Raw genomic sequence first — 20,581 nt, 5'->3', positions numbered from 1 at the left:
TACTCAGGGTTTTATTCCCACTTATTGTAGATGGGTAGATGTATTATGGCTACTGTATCAACTGTCTTTATCCTGCGATGGGTGATGCTTAGGACCATGGGCATGGTTATTCCTTATGTCTCATCTGATGCTTTTGTTGGAGATGATCATTAGCTGGCACTGTATTTGAACTCCGTGTGAGTGTGTGTGGTTTTGAACAAATGGCTTCTGCTACTGCTATTTGAACTCGTTTTGTAATAACTATGTTTAAACTCTGATGTATCTGAGATGCAAACTTTTATGTAATATGTGATGGTGACCACTAAACTTATTACGATCTTGGCTGGTATGTGAGTTGGTTTGAAATCCTTCGGGATTTCATGAACTACCGGGTTATACGGGCTTAAGTTTGCTAAATCGTCTACTCTAACGGATGATTTTCTTACTTAATTTCGTATAATTGGTCGGTTCTGTTACAACGGTAGCTCTTTTTCATCACGAACTTGCCAAATCTCTTGACAAAGAGAGCCATCTTCTCATCATTCATCTCATTAAAGCTCAAGTCTTCATCTTCACTTGATGATTCTTGCTTTGTCTTGTCCTTGGATGATGTGACCCTGGATGCCACACTCTTCTTCTCATCCTTCTTCTCATCTTTCTTCTCCTTCTTTTCTTTCTTCTCATCATCATCTCTATATGTATCATCGGTCATTATATCTCCCAACACTTGGTTTGGTGTCATAGTGTTTAAACCACTCCTCACTAGAATAGTGACCAATGTGCCAAATCTTGAGGGTAAGCATCTCAAGAACTTATGGGAAAAGTCCTTCTCCTCCACCTTCTTACCAAATGCTTTGAGATCATTGACAAGCACTTGTAACCTATGGAACATCTCTGGCACACTCTCATCCTCCTTCATCTTGAAACTAGCAAACTTCTCCTTAAGGATATATGCCTTGGCACCCTTCATGGCTTGAGTGCCCTCAAATGATTCCTCCAACTTCTTCCATGCTTCATGAGCCATATCAATGTTCTTGATTTGCTCAAATGTTCTCTCATCAATAGAATCATGAATGGCACTAAGAGCAATGCCATTGTTTGGAGAAGCACTTCTTTGGCGGTGGTGGGGTTCTCCGGATCCTCTATCTCAATCTTGGTCTCCACCACCTTCTAAACTTTCCTATTGATTGACTTGATATATGTTGTCATCTTAGCCTTTCAATAGGTATAGTTTGAGCCATCAAATTGGGGTGGCTTCTTGGTGTTGTTGATTTGAGCTATTTTTACACCGAAGGTTGTTACGCCTCAAATCACGGTGACTACGGCTCCGATACCACTTAAAAGGTCCTAATGGCTAGAGGGGGGTGAATAGCCTATTAAAAATTTCTATAACAACACTAAGACAAATGATTAGTTAATAAGTTGGCGAAGCAAATTTTGCGCTAGCACTATACTTAGGGTTGTAAGCCACCTACCCAATTCTATTTTCTATGATCTCTAGTATATCACAACAAAGCTATGTCACTAATATACACCTAGGTGATCAACCTAGTGAGGGTAATACAATTCAATGATACACTATCTAGTCTTAACTACCACTAACTCTATTCAAGTGAATGTATAATAAAATACAAGAGAGTGGTAGAGAGGTATATCGCCGTGGCAAGTGACCAATGAGTGAATACCAAGGAGACAATCAAGATACAATGATTTTTCCTCTGAGGTTTACTTGCTTGCCGGTAAGCTAGTCTCCGTTGTGGCGATTCACTGACTTAGAGGTTCACGTGCTAATTGGTATCACACGCCAAACCCTCAATAGGGTGCCGCACAACCAACACATGATGAGGATCACATAAGCCACGAGCAATTTACTAGAGTACCTTTTGGCTCTCCACCGGGAAAAGATCAAGAATCCCTCACAATCACCATGATCGGAGCCGGAGACGATCACCAACCTCCGCTCGACGATCCTCGCTGCTCTAAGCCATCTAGGTGACGACAACCACCAAGAGTAACAAGCTAAACCCGCAGCGAAACATGAATACCAAGTGCATCTAGATGCAAACACTCAAGCAATACACTTGAATTCTCTTCCAATCTCACAAAGATGATGAATCAAAGATGGAGATGAGTGGGAGGGCTTTGGCTAAACTCACAAGGTTTCTATGTCAATGCAAATGGCCAAGAGAGTGAGCTAGAGTTGGCCAAACGATATTTATAGACACCCTCAAACAATAGAGCCGTTGGCTCAATTATTGGACTGACTGCGGGACGATCGGACGTGCAGTCGTGTGTACCGAACGCGTCCGGTGTGGTGACCGGACGCGTCCGGTCGCAGCCTGACCGCCACGTGTCCCTTTCAAATTGTTTAACCATTGGCGTCCAACGGCTATCTCTGTGCATAGTAATACGACGTGATCGGACGCATTGTTAGAAAACGACCGGACCTGGGAGACGCAGCGTCAGGTCGAGTCCAAAGAGCTCTCCGAGCCGCTCTGGGCCAACCGGACGCGTCTGATCACACCGGACCGGACGCTCCCAGCGTCCGATGAATTATTGCGCTGAAAACCCGAGACTTGCTGGTTCATACCGGACACGTCCGGTGTGGCGACTGGGCTCTCTGTAATCCTACATCAGGCTATATCACTTTGACCTAGAGCTGAACAGTAACTCGTCAGCGTTCGGTCACTCCACTGAGCCAGAGTCCGGTCACTTTCACTTAGTCACTCACCTCGGGTCCAAATATTGGACGAGCCCGGTCCTGATTCTAGACATGTCCGGTCACTTCTGTCTAACTACCCCAAGACTGGATAAAATAACGGACGCGTCCGGTCCCAATTTCGAACGTGTTCGGTCACTCTGTGACCAGTGCGATTAACTCATTTCCAACTCTATCTTCTTTACCCTTGCTCAAATGTGCCAACCACCAAGTGTATCACCTTGTGCACATATGTTAGCATATTTTCACAAAATGTTTTCAAGGGTGTTAGCACTCCACGAGATTCTAAATGCATATGCAATGAGTTAGAGCATCTAGTGACACTTAGATAACCGTATTTCGATACGAGTTTCACCCCTCATAATAGTACAACTATCGATCCTAAATGTGATCACACCCACTAAGTGTCTCGATCACCAAAACGAAAAAGTTTCTATTAAGTTATACCTTTGCCTTGAGCTTTTTGTTTTTCTCTTTTTATTTTCCAAGTCCAAGCATTTGATCATCACCATGCCATCACCATCATCATGATTTTCACCATTGCTTCATTATTTGGAGGAGTGCTATCTATCTCATAATCACTTTGATAAACTAAATTAACACTTAGGGTTTAGTTAATTCACCAAAATCAAACTAGAGTTTTCCCTGGCTTATCAGCTGCAGAAAACATCAGCTCCTTGCACAAGGCGAAGAGCCAAAAATACAAAAATACTTACTACACGTCAGTGTTACTACTCCATATTTGGAAATGAAGTTTAAGCTACCTACTGGACGGTTGGACTGTCGGGCGGCACTCAGCTCAGCACTTGAGTTCACTAATTTGACGACTATATATACTAGTTCAGACGGCAGATCTTGCAGAAACCAACACGATTCGATCTACGAAGTGGGAACGTAGGATACCCATAAACTACATCGAGATTGGATCGTACGTGAGCCGTACGGTGGTACCCGCGGGTCCCCACTCCCAGTCCCAGGCAGCACACACAAGCTTCGTCACGTGACCGGGAGGACACGCACGTTGACACGGAGCATACATGCATCAATTCGGCTTTTGGGTCTTGACGAAGGGATCTTCTCTGACCAGTGACCACACATCCGTGGTAGCGTGCAGGTTAATTTAGCCTGCTATACACAATAGATTGGGCCTCCTAAACGGCCAGTGATAGCCCCCTAAAACCGCCCGCAGGACACCTATACTACTCTGCAGTCTCCAGTCTCCAGTCTCCAGTCTCCAGTCTCCAGTCTCCACGGACCGCACCTTTCTTCAGCAGTGCAGCGGGCAATCGCCGTTGGCGAAACCGATGGCCTACTAGCGCAATTACGCCCCCGATGGCTCACGGCTGCTACAAACTAGCCTGATGGCGTGGTGTGGTGTCGTAACGCAGTACGTGGTAGGCAGCAGGCGCGCCACGGATCGGATCTGCCCGACACGTGAAAAGGACCGCGACCCTTGTATTTCACTGGAGACGACGGGGGAATCGGCGTACACGGGCACCACACCGCTACAGCAGTGGGCTCTGCTCCTCCCCTTCCGCCGGGGACCCTGGCGCACACAGGCGCGCGTGCAAAAAACTAGGGGAAACCCGCGTCGCACGCCCACCACGACGCGGATGCGCCCGGTGCCCCACAGCCCCGTCCTGCTCCTGCCCAGGGCGCGTGAGAGGATCGATCGGACGGAACGGCAGGAGGAACGCGCGCGCGGCCCCCGGCACCAACCACCACGCGTGATCCATATGCCGGAGGCGGCAAGCAGAACGTGCGAGCCGCGCGTGATCCCCTCGGCACCACCACGCGTCCCCTCCGGCTCCGCAGACCGCACGGCCGCGCAGCCGTGGTGCCGCCACCCCAAGCGACAGCAAGACGGGCCGTCCGGCTCCCGCGGCACGCCCCCACCGACCGGTTCCCGTCGACGCCACGGCAGCGCCACAGAGACCACCGGCTGGGCCCCGCACGTGCTGAGCCACTGCCCACTGACACGGGGTGAATTGCGCGCAGAGAAACGGAGTAAAATACTACCTGTCCTCAAAATAATACAACTGGATGGCGTCCACTAAAAAGTGGTTCACGTTTAAACCAAAATTCCAGTGAATAATATTCATATTTATGACTTTAAATTAATTTATTATGAAAATATAATGCGTAACTCATCTAATGATATTTATTTGGTATCGTAAACATCGATAATTTTTTTTATCTATAATTGATCAAACTTAAGGGAGTAAAACGTGACACTATGCTAGAATTGTATTTTTTTAGAGATGAAGGTAGTATCACGCTGCTAGGGCTGGACCGACCCCGTCGTTTTCGCGGAAGACTCCTTGCGGGGTGCGTTTGGTTCGAGGACGAAGTTGGATGGGATACGACGATCCATGGATATTGAGATAAAGATATCCATGATGCATGTTTGGTTGAATGAATGGAATGCGTCATTTTTTCTATTTGGTTGGATAGATGAAAGTGGATGGGATAAGAATAGTTCACTAATTATATTTATTATTTTAAAATAATAACTAATTAGATCCTGATAAATATGCACTAATACTAATTTTGTCATGATAATCACTGATTAAAATAAAATATGTTAATTAGCACCATTAATATCCTAATTAGCACGTAGAACATGCACTAATCAACGTATTAGTACTATCAAAACTAATCCTACCCTCATAATTACTAAGTAATAATATATCATACTAATAATCCTTAATTTGTTTACTAATGATAGAGATTAGAAGATTTAGATAAGCTGATGCGCGAGATTTTTCCAAAATAGGAAATCCAACATCTTCTGGTATATTCTCTATCCAGAAATTTCCTCGTTCTGAGTGATCCAACGAACCAAACACTATCAATTCAATGATGATCCCATCCCATCCATATAAATCAAACCAACCAAACACATCCTAAATGAGACAACACGATGGGGGAGAGCAGAGCCTCGCTTTCACCAGAGTCTAACTACAGTTCACTGGCCGTCTCACGTCTGGCCCTGCTTATATAAAGCCCGTGCGGCTAAAGCGTCGTCTCATCATCATAAGCCAGAGTTAACTCCTCCATCCAAGTAGAAGGGAGACTCTGAGACAGGCTCACTAGTGGGAGATGGTGACCACGACGATCGAGGACCTCCACGCCGACGTGCTGGGCTGCGCGCTGCGGCGCCTGGACGGGCGGTCGCTGGCCGCGGCCAGCTGCGCCATGCCCGCGCTCCGGGCGCTGGCCACGGACCCGGACACGTGGCGCGCGCTCTGCCTCGCCGAGTGGCCGTCGCTGGCACTGCCGCCGGCCCAGCAGCTCGCCGCGCTCCCGCCGCAGCGGCTCTTCGCCGACGCGCACCCGTTCCCGTCCGCGGACGCGGACACCGAGTGCGGCCTCCTCCGCCTCCCCGTTCCCGCCGGGGAGCTGCTGGTCTCCGCGGTGGACGTCTACTACAGGGGTGCTCCCCTGCTCTCCCGCGTGGTGGAGACGCCCGCGTCGTCGTCGTGGTTCCTCGCCTCGCCGTTCCGCGTCGAGGCCGTCGAGCGGAAGAAGCCGCCGCCCGCTGCGGCGGCAGCGCCCTCGCCGGCGGAGCTGGAGCTGAGCTGGGTGGTCGTGGACCCGGCCCGCGGCCGCGCGGTGAACGTCTCCAGCCGGCGGCCCGTGGCGGTGGACCGCCACTGGTACACGGGCGAGACGCTGGCGCGGTTCGCCGTGGTGCTGGGAGGGTGCAAGTTCGAGGCCACCGTCGCGTGCTCCGAGGGGGCGGCTGGCGGGCACGCCATCAGCGAGATCACCCTGGCCGTGGAGGACGCCGACGGCGCGGCGGTCAGCGGCGAGGGCACGCTGCGGCTCCTCGCCGCGGCGATGGAAGCCCCCCGGAAGGGAGGGGAGAGGGAGCCCGAGGAGGCCAAGAGGCGGTACCTCGAGTTCGTGAAGCGCAAGAAGGGGAGGAAGGAGAGCAAGGCGCGCCGCGAGGCGCTCGTGGACCTCTGCTGCTCCGCTGCCAGCGCTGTCGTCGTGCTCACCTGCCTCGCCGCTGTCGCGCTCCGGTGACCGGCGGGCTGACTGCTGGCCGGACGATCGAGCGCATGTACCGAGACTGAGAACTTGACTTGATAAACCTTCGAGGGCACAAAAGACGCCATTTAGTCAGGAGTATTAGCGTACAACAACATCGAGCAGCGATCTTTTCTGTAACGCTTTTTCTTGCCGGGAACAGTTAGGAGGAAATGTACATCACCATGTCCTGCACTGATGTGCATCGTTTTCCTATATATTTTGCCCCTGTTCGTTTTGCTGAAATTCGGTTGATGCTGATTTGCAGTCCGTTCGGCTGCTCAGTTCTCAGCTTGTTCTCTCTCACAGAATACTATTGTAAGAGGATTCACTGAAAAGAACTGCTGAAGTAATACCGAAAAACATGACGTTTATCATATAACAAACAAACAACGTGACAACAATACAGAAGAAAATATCCCCCTGTCGAGAGCATTGCCATTCACTATCCAGATTCCAACTTCCAGGGACCAGATCCGCCAAAAAGAAAAAGGAATTTCCAGGGACTATAGGAAGTTTAGAGAAGTACAGATGCACTGCAAAGCATTGGTTCCAAACACAGTGCAAACTGGGCAACGTACTGTTCTAGAATAGAACAGATTCAAGACGACATGCAACTACCATCCGCAGCCTGTAACATCTAGTAGATGTTTCGTGTGGCTAGCATTACGGATTTAAAGCAGCACCTGTCATGACAAGAAAACACAGCAGCATCTGATCCGGACAAGCATGTTACGAGTACTCAGGATGTTTAAGTGAACTTTATTTATGTTCAAGCATAACCTCGAAATTCCGCAGAATATTGCACATCACGTTTCATCTAAGAGCCCCCATATCTGACAATTGAACTAGCATGCCAGCTGAGGGCGGGAGGGAAGTATGGAACTACACACCAGGCCTTCCTGTCAGTCATTGCTAATTGGCTTAGGAGGACCTCTCGCTATTGGGAGAGCATCTGTAGCACGGTCCGGTTTGGCCTTTGCGATGTCCACGTATATGACCCGACCGTTCAATGCCTGTCAGGAGCTCGCATTGCTCAGCTCTTCTCCAGATAGCACAAAGAAAAGAAAAAAGAAGAAGAAGCAACAAACAGTAATATTTAAGGAGTAGAAATCTTGCCTTGCCGTTCATCTCTTCCCTCGCATTATTGGCTTCCTCCGGGGAAGCAAATTTCACGAAGCCGAATCCTTTTGGTATGTCGGTCACCTTATCCCTGATGACGGTAGCTGCACTCAAGCAAGAAGCCCAGCTTTGATAACAACTAACAACAGCAGTCAGAATAACTATAGGTATCAGCAGAAGTGTGTTCGGGCAAGCGACGAGGATAGACCTTCTATTACTTGTCCGTAACGTGAGAATGCTTCTGCTAGGCTTTCCTCCGTTGCAAATTGTGATAAACCTGCAAAAGGGCAGAGGACTCGGACGAGGTTATAAACAGCTGTGGACAGTTGCCCAATGGTCCCCGTGATTCTCAGTTGTGTACGGTGTTAGTGCTTTAGCTCCCACTTAGCTCAGGTAGAGCTCGTGCAATATCAATATCATATTTTGAATAACATTAACAATGTGTACTTGCAAGAACAACATGACTAGCAACTGGTATCAGTGTGAATATGTGAACTTAGTTATTTGGCATAGTTAAGAGTAAGGCAGCATAGATTAACAATATACGAACCCTTGCTGGAATATCTAGGGATGGCAGTTTTATTTTCTTAATAAAAAAAGAAGCAGTATAAACTAAACAGTTAGTTGGGATCCACTAGAATTCCGATGCTCAGTAATATACTCCTATCAAATCGACAACTTTAAAATGTGCTCTTTGTAATTTATTTCTTTCTATAAGGCATAAAGGCTTTGTTGTTGTTGTTGTTGCTGCTATAAGGCATAAAGGCATATAAAGCACTCTGAAACTAAGTGTCCCAGTCCTAGATAACAGGCAGTCCTTCTACAAGGGTGCCAATATTTGGAGTAGATATTTTTTTTTCTCGAACACAGCAACACGCAGGAGAGCTGCAAATGATTATATTAAAAACAGAACAAAAACATGGGGAAAGATCCCTTACAAAAAAAAGCCACACAAACCCACACCAAAACCTATGTTGTTATACAAGAGATCCTTCTGATCAAAGATATTGGCAGTTTGGTACCGCATCAACTTCCAAGGAACATTTTAATTCCTTGAAAAAAAATGGACTAGACGCTAATGGCAAAAAGGTCTACTCCCTCCGTCCCCAAAACAATGTACATTTCACTTTTCAAGTGAAAAAAAAGCAGTATAAACCTAAACAGTTAGTTGGGATCCACTAGAATTCCGATGCTCAGTAATATACTCCTACTACATCGACAACTTTAAAATGTGCTCTTTGTAATTTATTTATTTCTATAAGGCATAAAGGCATATAAATCACTGAAACTAAATGTCCCAGTCCTACATAACAGGCAGTCCTAGAAGGGTGCCCACATTTGGAGTAGATACTTTTTTTCCTCGAACACGCAGGAGAGCTGCGTATTATTATATTAAAAAGAGAACAAAAACATGGGTAAAGATCCCTTAAAAAAACCCACACAAACCCACACCAAAACCTATGTTGACACAAAAGATCCTTCTGATCAAAGATGTTGGCAGTTTGGCACATCAACTTCCGAGGAACATTTAATTCCTTGAAAACAATGGACTAGACGCTAATGGAAAAAAGGTCTACTCCCTCCATCCCAAAAACAATGTACTTCACTTTTCAAGGAGTTAAAAACAATTAAGTCTAACTAAATATACAAAAAAATAATAGACCCAAGTGCTTGGCTATAAGTCAAGTTATACAATAGTTGTCTCCTATTTATCTACAATTTTTTTATTACTATGTGGTACCATGTATCACATTCTCTTTCCTATTTCTCCTCACATATACTTGCTACTTGGCCACTACTGCATAGACGTCGTGTCCAGCTTATTGCTTGCATGAGAGCCAAGTTCTCCTCTCTTCTCCTCTATATCAGCATTAGATTAGCTATAATACCATTATTATACTTGCTCTAAGTGAGATTTATGCTAGGTGGAACAGAGAGAGGAGAAAGTAGAGAAGTAGGATGCAGTTATAGCCAGCTGATGCACAATCTCTAAGAAACTTTGTGAGAGACACAACCTAGAAACTATTGGACAGTTTCCATACTAAGTCATGTTGGCACTACACAAAAAAATCATATTCATAATGGATGGTTTTCTTAAATAAAATAGATTTTTGTCAAATCATATGTCTTCCTCTCCTATCATCTACCTATCACATCTCATTCTATCTTGTTTCTCGTGCGGACATAATTTCTTATTATATAAGACACTATCTCTATCTCTCTCTTTCTTAAATTCAATGTCACATCACTATTCTGCTTAGTTGGCACACTATTATATGCATAGGCGGAGCCAGCGGGTGGCACGGGTATGGTGCAGCATACCCTAGGCTGATGCAAGTTGCAGGGGCGAATCCAGCAATATTTGCGTGGTGGTCGCCAGACCTGGCGAACATCTCTTTCTCCTTCACAGACAGCTTCACCGCTTCAGCTCTGGCCTCTGGGGTCTCAGCGGCGCGGCGGCGTGCCCGTCGAAATTGCGAGGAACTGACGAAGACGCAAAGGAGAAGGGGAACAGGAAACAACTGATACACATTTGGGCTCCTGGCCTATCGCCTCCATCTGGACCAAAAATGGGCCGCGTAGCATTCACATCACATGAGCAGAGTCGTAGGCCATAGCCCAAAAGCGTCGTAGGCCAGTAGATGGGCATCGTAGCATCAACATGCATGCATATTTGCTGATGTTTTTTTTTCCCATTATCGATAACATTTATACTTCATACAAATGTGGCACTCCGCAAGTTTGCTCAATAGATGAAAAAAAATTATAAGCTGTTATTACATATCAATCATCATTAACTGATGTTAGATTTCATCATTTCTTGAAGGGATACTTTAACTGCATTACTACCATTTGTTTTTCTATATACTTCATCACACATACTTTTGTGGTATAGAAAGTTCACCATAGGATATGAGAATTTTGATGCATTATTACCACACACATATTTTTGTTTTCCTATATACTTCATCACACATATCTTGAAGGGATACCGTAAATTTACTACATCACACATGTTAGATTGCATATGAGAAATTTGATGCGGCATACCCTATGCCAAAATCCTAGATCCGCCACTGATTATATGATGAAAATTTCATAGATGAGTTATACATGTACATATAGCCAACATTGAGTTTTATTATTAGCCATGCTCTTAGAAGCCAGAGACTTCGAGACGCACTAGTCTCTCACAAGCAGCAGAGACGCAATCAATGTGCTGCCACACATTTCAAGATTCAAACTGCATGTTTCTGATTTTGCGTATTTTGTGGTACGAAATTGTAGGAGTAAATTTCACAATTTGGCGCTACTTTCCTATGATTTTGATTTTGATTTTGGTGTTACGACTAGATTATTTTTTGCAGACCGCGTTTAGTTAGAAACTAAAAATCAGTGTAACTATAAATGGTCTCAATGGGGGCATCAAGCCGACCGGCCTGTACCGGCAGGGCATTCCGTCGAACACTAGGCACGCGTGCCCTGGCGACGAGTCAGGCACTCAACAGATGTGCTTCCCTCCACCAGCGAAATGCAAAAGAGGGAGCAGAGCACTCGACTGGTCAAGAAGTAGAGGGACGCGCGCGTAAGGACTGAGAACTGGGGGAGGAAATGGGCAATTGAGGCAAAAAAAACCAACCTCCGACGAAGAGCTTGTAAATGATGCCGCGCGACTGCGCGAGGAGCATGGGTCGCGCGGCCGCAGGGCTCCCCCTGGACGCCAGGCAGCGGGAGGCCTCCCGCAGCGCCGCCATGGCCATGGTTGCCCCTTTTATTCGGAAGTCTGGAGCCGCGTGTGGAATGGAAGCACGGAGGCGAGGCTAGACTGGGCGAGGGCACGAGACGAGACGGCGCACAGGCAAAGCTCGGCTCTTAGGAGCACGTGGCGTGTGTATCATCGCTGCATATGGGCTGCGCTCCCCGGCACCGGCAGTCCGGCCCGCAGCCCCCGTCTACAAAAGCAAAAAATCCATTTAACTACCTTGGCCAGCTAGTCTAAAACCAGCCCCCGTCTACAAAAGCAAAAAATCCATTTAACTACCTTGGCCAGCTAGTCTAAAACCAGACATATCAGCCTGTTCGTTTGGCTGTGGCTTGTCGTAAATGATTGTAAATTTTCAGTCAGAACAGTATTTTTCTCTCACACAAATCAGCCAGCAGTACTTCTTCACGAACCAGCAACGATATGAACCAGCCAACCGAACAGGCTGTGTACTCCCAAAAGCCAAAATCATCCATTCAAACTATCTCCCTGTCTCGTTTTAAAGTGGTTTTAAAAGTGATTTTTACTTAAAAAGTCTAGTAACTACTTGTTAAGATTACTAAGCCACAGAAAATATCTATAAGCTTCTAAGACTTTCAAACAAATTCTAAAGATAGATCGGGATACGAATAATTCAAATAAAATATTTATAACTCATGAAAATGTCTCTAGAAGTTTTTAAAATTTAGGGCTTGTTTAGCAGGGCTCATGTCCGGCTCTGGCTCCTCCAAAATAGCCCTACCAAACAATCTAGGTGGAGGAGCCATTTTGAGCACTTTTTCAGTGGAAAAAGGAAGAGCTAGAACCGTTTTGGAAGAGCCACAAATGGTAGCTTGCCAAACATATCCTTAGATTTAACTCTACAAAAATAAGTGAAATATCTAGAAAAAATCCCAAAATGTTCTATTTGATCTATACAAATGTTATGAAAACTTTGTACAACAAAAAACATAAGACACAGCCAGAAGAATGTATATCATCGATGTATGTTGCACTCATGCTTGTTGCAATTAATATTTTTGCCGCGTAAAGTTTACAAAACATGTTTAGACATCGATTACAATGTTTTGGTTTTTTTTGTTTTTTCTGGATGTTTTCCTTATTTTTCTAGTGCTAAATAATTTTTTGGAGCTTATAGACATATTTTCATGAGTTATAGATATTATAATTAGATTCTTGGTATGCCAATCTTCTCTACTATCTTTTTCAAAAAAAAAAAAGAAGCTAAGAGACATTGTAGTTTAAAAACTTTGTCAAGTATTTAAAGATTTTTTTTAACTAAACAAAAGACAAACTACATTCAAAACCATCTCAAAGCAAGGCAGTGAAGTAATTTGAATGATTTGAGAGTTCATGGGTCAGATGTCTAGTTTTGAAGTCCAGGAAGGAAAATATCAACAAATATTCAATGAGGTAAAATAGACTCTCTCTCTCTGCAAATGGTGATTTGATTTACAATGGGAGTTTAGATAAAGTGCAAATGGGCATTTGGGCTCTGTAGGTTAAAAAGGCATGCGCAATCGTCAAAAATGCATATGCGAAACACATATGTTTACATAAAAAAAACAGCCGAGGGTTTGGCACCATCGAAATGAGCGTGGCGACCCCGAATTTGACCCAACTCTGGCATCTGAAAATGAATTAGGTAGCTAAACAAGAGATGTCTTAAACTTCCTATCTTTTTATAGGCCGAGCAGATCCATCATATATGTTTTGCACACAAAGCATAGACACAATTTCTCCCAGGTCGCCGATGTGCACGACAACAAATGTTTCGCTCAAGATTAGCTTCCCAGTTCCCGCAAGGATCACACAATGGGTGGCACCACCGCACCAGCGTGACCCACCACCAATTTTCACGGAATCTCAGCCACCAACTGCTATTAATAAGCACGGAATCCCAGCCACCAACGGCCATTAATAAGCACTAGACAGCATCGAAAAGTCTCAAGTCATGAGTTCCATTTATTCATCACCCATAAGGTAGCAGGTATATCGACATCTCAACTCACAGGACTGTCATTATCTGGTATGACTTATGCCCAACGACTTCGATCAACAACAATTGCATTCACAGCAATGAAGGTGCACACATCACTCAGCAGCCTTTCCTTTCCGGCGATTGCTACCACCTGCTGAGGCTCCGGTGCCTCCGGTCTCCACCAGGTAGCAGACCATCGAGTCCACGTCCTCACCGAATATGCTGTAGGCCTCCATGACCTGGATGTAGCTGAAGCCCATTGCCAGGAGCAACTGCATGCTGCGAGTCAGTACAGTGTCTGGGAGCACAAAGTAGTCCTCGCTGCCTCTATCTGCTCCAGCAACTGAACGGGAGGAATCACTAACTACAGAACAGCAAAACATGCCAGTTTCAAGCAAACTGATTGGCGGTACACTTAAGAGTTCTCAAAATGCCCCAAAAAAAAAGACGATCTTACTTGCGGCAGATGAAGATGGCTCTGCCCCTGATGTCGATGACTCCCTAATGTTAAGTTTTTTCTCCTTGGCCAGATATTCTGAACGCGAGGCGTCCATCACCATCCGTTCAATTTCCCTCTCTGTTAACTCCAGATCGGAGTAGAATCGCCCTTCCGCCAAAAGTGCCTGACATTGCCAAAACAAGAATTAACTATGTCATGACATTCTTAGATGATAGGCTTGTTTGATTTGTGAGCATATCAGGATGGCAAGAACACATGGAAATAACTTGCAGTACTTACATTCTCAATTTGCTGGTCTTGCTGAGCTTTTATTGCAGCCTTCACCTGGTCCCTGTCAACATTATTGGTCTACAAAAAAAGGGAAATGAAAAGATTATTTAACAAGGCCACCAACCTGACACAGTAAACCGTTATGATTGACAACATAACCATTTATATCCAGAAAATGACTAAATGTGTACTGACTACTACATGCAGACAAAGAAAAGGTTCAGTGAAGTGAATTACCCCTCTAAGTGAGCTAAATCCAAGGCCTGCCCCAACTGTCTGTCGGCGGGGATCAACCACTGAATTGTAATGATTACCATGATGGTAACTTAACCTAATTGGAGGAACGTCTGTGTTATAGCTTCCTTGAAAAATGTTAATGGGCTCTGCGATAACAGCAAACATGTTAAAGAGCTGATACTGGCTAGCATTAAACAATGAGCAACAAGGATAAAAAATCTTCAAATGCTTGAGCAAAGTTTACCTGAACTGTAGGAATATATGTGAATGGGACGATTGTACATCTCTGCAAATGCCTGGATCTCAACATTGTTGCCATAAACCTAAAGAATTGAACAACCAATTAAGATAAGAGCTTTGAAAGAAATGGGCAACAATGCTAAATTTCTCCTTTTAGAATTTCCTATTCTGTTAGGTCATATTATAAAGGCAGCTGCTCACTGTATCCAATTAAGCGCTTATTTAATATCGCTGAAAGGTTTCCAAAGTTAGGACAAAATCAATGCTCTGCTGCATGTAGGCATGTATTAGTAAATATTAATGCAGATCCAAATAGGTCCCCGATGCTTGACAGGGGACAAGAAAGCACCAGAAGAAAAAAAATTATGTACAACAGTTGTTTGACCAAAAAACTATAGGTTTTACAACTCACAAGGTTATATAAAAGAACTGCACACAATCACATCATAATACCACCATATAAGGTTACCCACACTGAATTAGATTGTTGTGGAAAGAAAATGAACTAATAAAGAGGTGGGAAGCAAATAATTTGCATAGCATATATATAGTAAATTAGTAACTAACCTTATCTCTCCTTTTCCTCTTACAGTATAATGTAAAACTTTCAGTTATGAACTGAGAGAAATGATCCCGTTCCCTTTCCTGAAAATGGAATAGAAAATGGCGATGAGTGTTTCGACTGCATGAATAACAGAGTAACGGATAATGAATGCAGAGAGATATCTGGTTACATTAAGGATGAAATGATCAGAAATGATATTACAAATACAAAACAATCGGAAATGATATCATAAATTTGAAAAATGATTTGGAAACAATTAAGATTATCCGCGCCATTTTCATCTCCTACCACATATAATACACACGCAGATACTCAAATTTGGAGAAGAAAACACTTGTTCCTTTTTACAACCTAGTAGACCCACATTGACAATAATGTTTAGTCACATAGAAAGACATAAGAATCTTTACTCTTAATGATTCCATCACATACCAAATGGCTGACTATCAAAGGAGACAAGTGGGCAAACAACACAAAAAACTGAAGTGGAGTGAAATCAAGACAGGAAACGATGGATATGCCATACACGCCCATACGTTGAGGCTTGAGTTGGGACTTTCTTTGTTCACTCAAGACAGAAGATTCATAGGATTTAGCAAGGTTTTGCATCGTTTTTACACAAAAATATAGTAATATATAATATATAATATTCTTAATATGCCCAAAGGTAACGAAAAGATGGATATGCCATACACGCCCATACGTTGAGGCTTGAGTTGGGACTTTCTTTGTTAACTCAAGACAGAAGATTCATAGGATTTAGCAAGGTTTTGCATTGTTTTTACACAAAAATATAGTAATATATATAATATTCTTAATATGCCCAAAGGTAACGAAAATAGCAGAAACTTTTTTTTGGGAACAGGCATAACCCCAATTTTGTAATGGCTCATCCATGCCCTACCTAGATTTTGAGTCAAGTTGCGGGAAACCACCTCTGCAAACATCCGTGCCCTATCTAGATTAGAGCTGGAGCCGGTTAACCAGCCAGGCAGAAATCATTACTTGCTATCAGTTGGAAGCATGGAACCAGGTGGCAACCATTTTCATAACAGTCAGATTGCAAACTTGGTCATCTCAACTTCTCAGAGCACTGTTTACCTCGCATCAATTGTGTCTCATGAGTCACCAAGGTTATTAAGGCAGTACGGTGAAGCGCGGCGAGCCACCCCCTTCCAAATGCCTAGACGTTTAAAGCACGCGGCGAGGCGACGCCATACAAACATCTTAATATATAATACCTTAATATTGTCAATTCTTAGCATGTAATACCAATATACCATATTAAATAGTGCTACTAAGTACTAGTGCACAATATAAAGTACCAAAATAACAAATAATACCTCATCTCTCAACAGTAATAAATTAGTCTCTCATCTCTCAACAGAGCACCAGACATGCACTCACACACAAGCATAAGCAGAACTTCAGAACAGAGCAGCCTAGTAGTGTAGAGGAAGGAGGGGGCAGGAAGAGCTAAGGAGGGGGCAGAGAGCAAAGGAAGAAGCAGAGGAGAGCAGAGGAATGAGCAATGCAGAGCAGAGCAAAGGAATGAGCAATGCAGAGCAGAGCAAAGGAATGAGCAAAGCACAGCAGAGCAGAGGAAGGATGGGGGAGGAAGAGCAAACAGGGGAGAAAAAAGAAGGAAAAATGAGCAGAAGGCGGTGGAGGCGTCGCGAATCAAGAAGGAGCCAGGGTCATGGATGGAGGTGCGCAGGTGCCACCGCCAGGTACGAAGTGCTCAGCTGCCGGGTTCCAGGTGCTCCGCCGCCTTCTTCTCTTTCCCTCTCTCCTCTCTTTCCTTCCCACTCTCAAATGGCGCAGATTCCAGATTAGGCACCTCTTGGTAAAGGAGTAGGCGCGTGAATCCCTCTCATTTTCCCCCACGTGCGATGCCTTTTCCTCCTACGCGCCCGTTCTCCCACGTGCGACGCCTTTTCCTCCCCCACGTGGCACCTTTTTCTCCCGCGCGTTCGGCATCCATCCAACGCCTTGGCGGGTGAGGTGACGCCATAAGCACGGAAGACACGGCAGGCCTGACAGCTCACTTGGAAAATCGTCCAGACGCCTAGGCGACAACTAGACGACACCTTAAGAAACTTGCGATTCACGACAGCGTAAAAACTAATGAAGCTAAGGATTTAATGTTCATAAATAAGTGCAATATATTAAGACGGCTTGCAAAAATGGCAAGACATGTCAGAACTTTGATAATTAATTTATTAATTAAAAGAACTGGGTAAGCAAAAGACTGCCCTAATAACAAGATATAAACTAGAAGATTACTGCTGGATGCATAGACGAAACCTACCATATAATCAACACACATCTGCCTAGCCATGTCATAAGCTTCTGCGTCTCCATAAACTTGATCAGCAACAGCTCTGAATAGACAGTTCCCGTCTTCGGCCATCTTTCTGATTTCCAACCCTTTCACTCGCCTTAGGTCATGCTCAAACATATGCTCCCTTTCCTGAGGCACAAAATAAATTAGATGAGAAGTTGCGAAAAATATGATCGTACAATATTAAACCGACTCGTGTACACAACATAAACCGTTACTATATAAGCGAGAGAAAAATGAGCTTTCTTGACCAAGAGCTGTGCCTTCCTATGTTCACACAAAAAAAAGTAGCTAAAGTAAGAACAATGCTTCTGTTATCTGACACCAGGAGGAAATATAAAATTCATATTCAAATTATCAATCATACACATAGAAAACACAGCCAAGCTACCTAGGAGCATATTGTCTAACTACAAGGATGCTAAACATCTAGAATTATATACAATAAATGGTGATGAATATAGTACTGCTGTAAATGTCATAGGAGGGATTAAAGCTCATATAAAAAAGCAAAACAAGAAATGAAAATCATACCGAATCATCATAACTTGAGGGGTAACAGGGGCCCTGTTCATCAGCACTATTGTAACCTTCGCCATCGACGAGTGACCTAGGCGAAGAGGGCCGAGAACCTGAAGCAGATGTCCGGGCTGCCACTGGTGGCCAAACTACTGGCCTTCTTGAAGATCCAATCCGCACACTGTTCGAACTTCCAGGCCCCATTCTCCGCAACCCATTACTCCCCAACAATGGTTTTGGAGGTGGAGCTGGCGGTGGCGGCGGGTGTGATGCTGCACCCACCATCTGTGATGAACTAGTGCCTGACGGCACAGAGTTTCCATGTTCAATCTGATCAGGGATCTGGAGCCCTGTCAGTTCCTCTACTAACAAAGTGGGGTTGATTACATTAGAGTCATCCTTAGGAGGCTTCTCCCTGGCAGCCCTCTCCTCTGCGGAGCTCGAGCTCTCTGAAATGGTGTCATCCGCCCTCAAAGGCTTATTGCTGCTACTGCTGTTCTCGCTGCCCTCATTTAAATACTCAGTTGTATCATCTATGGCCAATAGCTCCGGCAGCTGTGGCTGAGGTTGCAGCGGCAACTCCTCCTCCCGGGCAGCTGCTGCCGGCTGCTGCGCTGGCTGCGAGCCCGAGCGACCGGAGCTGGACGAGGAGCCGGCTGTCCCGCGCTGCACGAAGATCCTCGTCATCTCCCGCCAGGGTCGTCCTCAGCGTCGAGCATGGGGGTTCGAGCTGAAACCCCAATCTTCCTAGAAAATTAGCTACACCCGCACCTTAGCTTTCCAATCCCTCGCGTCAGCTGAGGTCGATCGACCTCGCGGGCGTTGTCGAAGATGAAAATCCCATCCGACCAAATTAGGGTTCCTTACCAACGAAGGAAATTCCAAGCCCGGGTTGATCTCCACTCCGACGCCAATCCAATAACAGTGGAGGAGGAGACGGAGGAGGTGGACGGCCGCGCCAGCGATGGCTGCTAGGTGACAGCTCCTTCCGGGAGACTTCCGTGCTTTCGAGGGTGGGAGGAGGCTGGTGGCGGGTTCGTCGGCGCTGGCCAAGGAGAGGACGATGGTGTGTGTGTGATATGCTAGACTTTATTACTCAATAATAATGTTTATAGAAATAATATCAGAATATGGCGGCCAGTCCGCTTTGAGGTCACTAGGGCCGGTCTGGGCCGTGTTTGGCCTGAACCCGACCAGCGAAAATAGATTCCAAGAGCAACTTACGAGAGTCCTTTTATATCCATCCACTTTATTACGAATAGAGATTTTAGTAAAATATCTTGGAACAGCCTCTCCAATCGGATTTTTTTTTTTTGCGAAAGTCTCCAACCGGATCTCTAAATGTTGTCATTTTTTATTTGTGGTTTCACGCTAGCAAAAAGAAAAAAATAGAGAATAAGGATTATTACTCTCTAAAGTGCATACAAGATATAGAGAAGTTATCGGAGGATGAAAAGATATAGTGTGAATTTTATTCAAATAACTCTCCAAATGTGTATTTAGAGAATGAGTTTTAAAAATATTGTTGGAGATGCTATGATATCTTCTACTTAACTATTCTCTACAATAAAATATCCTAAAAATTGATGGGTTCTTCAATAGCCATTGTAAATTTCCTATTTTATATATTCAAAACTTTCTGACCCAAACACTCACTTCCTCAATGGACACGTCGGACTCGCTTGGTGTATTAAGGGCTTGTTGGGACAGTTCCACCACCGAAAAATTGAATTTGGAACTGGGATTTATCGCGGAGCAACTCAATAGTACATCTAAGATTCACCATAGATCTAGCGGGAAGTGTTTGGCTACACAGCATCTTCAGATCCACACAAGGGCATATTCATTGGAATGAACTGATTTGCCCTTGGGACAGGTCCCACATGTCAGCGTTCGGGAAAAAAAATACCAGTCTTCTACTTCCTCTAGGAGGATGACGGCACCATCGGGCACAACCCCCGCCCAGTTAGGTATGGAGCCCTCGATGCATACCTTGACAAATTCATACACAATAGGTAGCTAGACTTCTAGACAAGCTTATAGGCGCCCCGAGCATACGAGATAAGAGATCGACTCCAATATACATAGGGTGCATAGTATCTAAACCAATATAAATCTTGTGGCTGCCTTTGTCGACTCGTCATCTCGTGGCAGCCTTCGTCGTCAACCCGCCATGGCACTCGTCATCAACACATTGCAATCCTTGTCATCCTTTATCTATGACCCAAAGTTTAATTTGTCATCGACTCATCATTCCTCGTCGACACCTCAAAGTTCGTCATTGACTCATCGTCCCTCATCGATGGCCCAGAGTTCCTTGTTGATTCGTCGTCTCTTGTCAACTCGC

At 44.9% G+C, this 20,581-nt stretch overlaps 3 protein-coding genes across 3 annotated transcripts; 1 reads left to right on the top strand and 2 right to left on the bottom strand.

Moving 5' to 3' along the window:
* Nucleotides 1-5,474: 5,474 nt before the first annotated feature.
* LOC136494914 (probable F-box protein At2g36090) lies at nucleotides 5,475-7,325 on the top strand. Its single transcript, XM_066491085.1, has one exon. The coding sequence runs from the start codon at nucleotides 5,801-5,803 to the stop codon at nucleotides 6,728-6,730; it is 930 nt and encodes a 309-aa protein (XP_066347182.1). The 5' UTR covers nucleotides 5,475-5,800; the 3' UTR covers nucleotides 6,731-7,325.
* Nucleotides 7,326-7,478: 153 nt separating this feature from the next.
* On the bottom strand, nucleotides 7,479-11,793 carry LOC136494915 (small RNA-binding protein 11, chloroplastic-like). The gene is made up of 4 exons (XM_066491086.1): nucleotides 11,496-11,793; nucleotides 8,064-8,132; nucleotides 7,853-7,959; nucleotides 7,479-7,749 (listed from the first exon to the last, which is right to left on the bottom strand). The coding sequence occupies exons 1-4, from the start codon at nucleotides 11,614-11,616 to the stop codon at nucleotides 7,639-7,641; spliced, it is 408 nt and encodes a 135-aa protein (XP_066347183.1). The 5' UTR covers nucleotides 11,617-11,793; the 3' UTR covers nucleotides 7,479-7,638.
* Nucleotides 11,794-13,552: 1,759 nt separating this feature from the next.
* Nucleotides 13,553-19,330, bottom strand: LOC136494911 (OVARIAN TUMOR DOMAIN-containing deubiquitinating enzyme 6-like). Its single transcript, XM_066491083.1, has 9 exons — nucleotides 19,102-19,330; nucleotides 18,250-18,993; nucleotides 17,683-17,844; nucleotides 15,374-15,451; nucleotides 14,811-14,889; nucleotides 14,567-14,712; nucleotides 14,339-14,407; nucleotides 14,057-14,222; nucleotides 13,553-13,963 (listed from the first exon to the last, which is right to left on the bottom strand). The coding sequence occupies exons 2-9, from the start codon at nucleotides 18,919-18,921 to the stop codon at nucleotides 13,713-13,715; spliced, it is 1,623 nt and encodes a 540-aa protein (XP_066347180.1). The 5' UTR covers nucleotides 18,922-18,993; nucleotides 19,102-19,330; the 3' UTR covers nucleotides 13,553-13,712.
* Between the last annotated feature and the right edge of the window lie 1,251 nt (nucleotides 19,331-20,581).

This window comes from Miscanthus floridulus, chromosome 11, assembly GCF_019320115.1.
Source record: "Miscanthus floridulus cultivar M001 chromosome 11, ASM1932011v1, whole genome shotgun sequence".
NCBI lineage: Eukaryota > Viridiplantae > Streptophyta > Magnoliopsida > Poales > Poaceae > Miscanthus > Miscanthus floridulus.
Note: the sequence above shows the minus strand (reverse complement) of the source record. Positions and strands in the feature narration are given on the sequence as shown.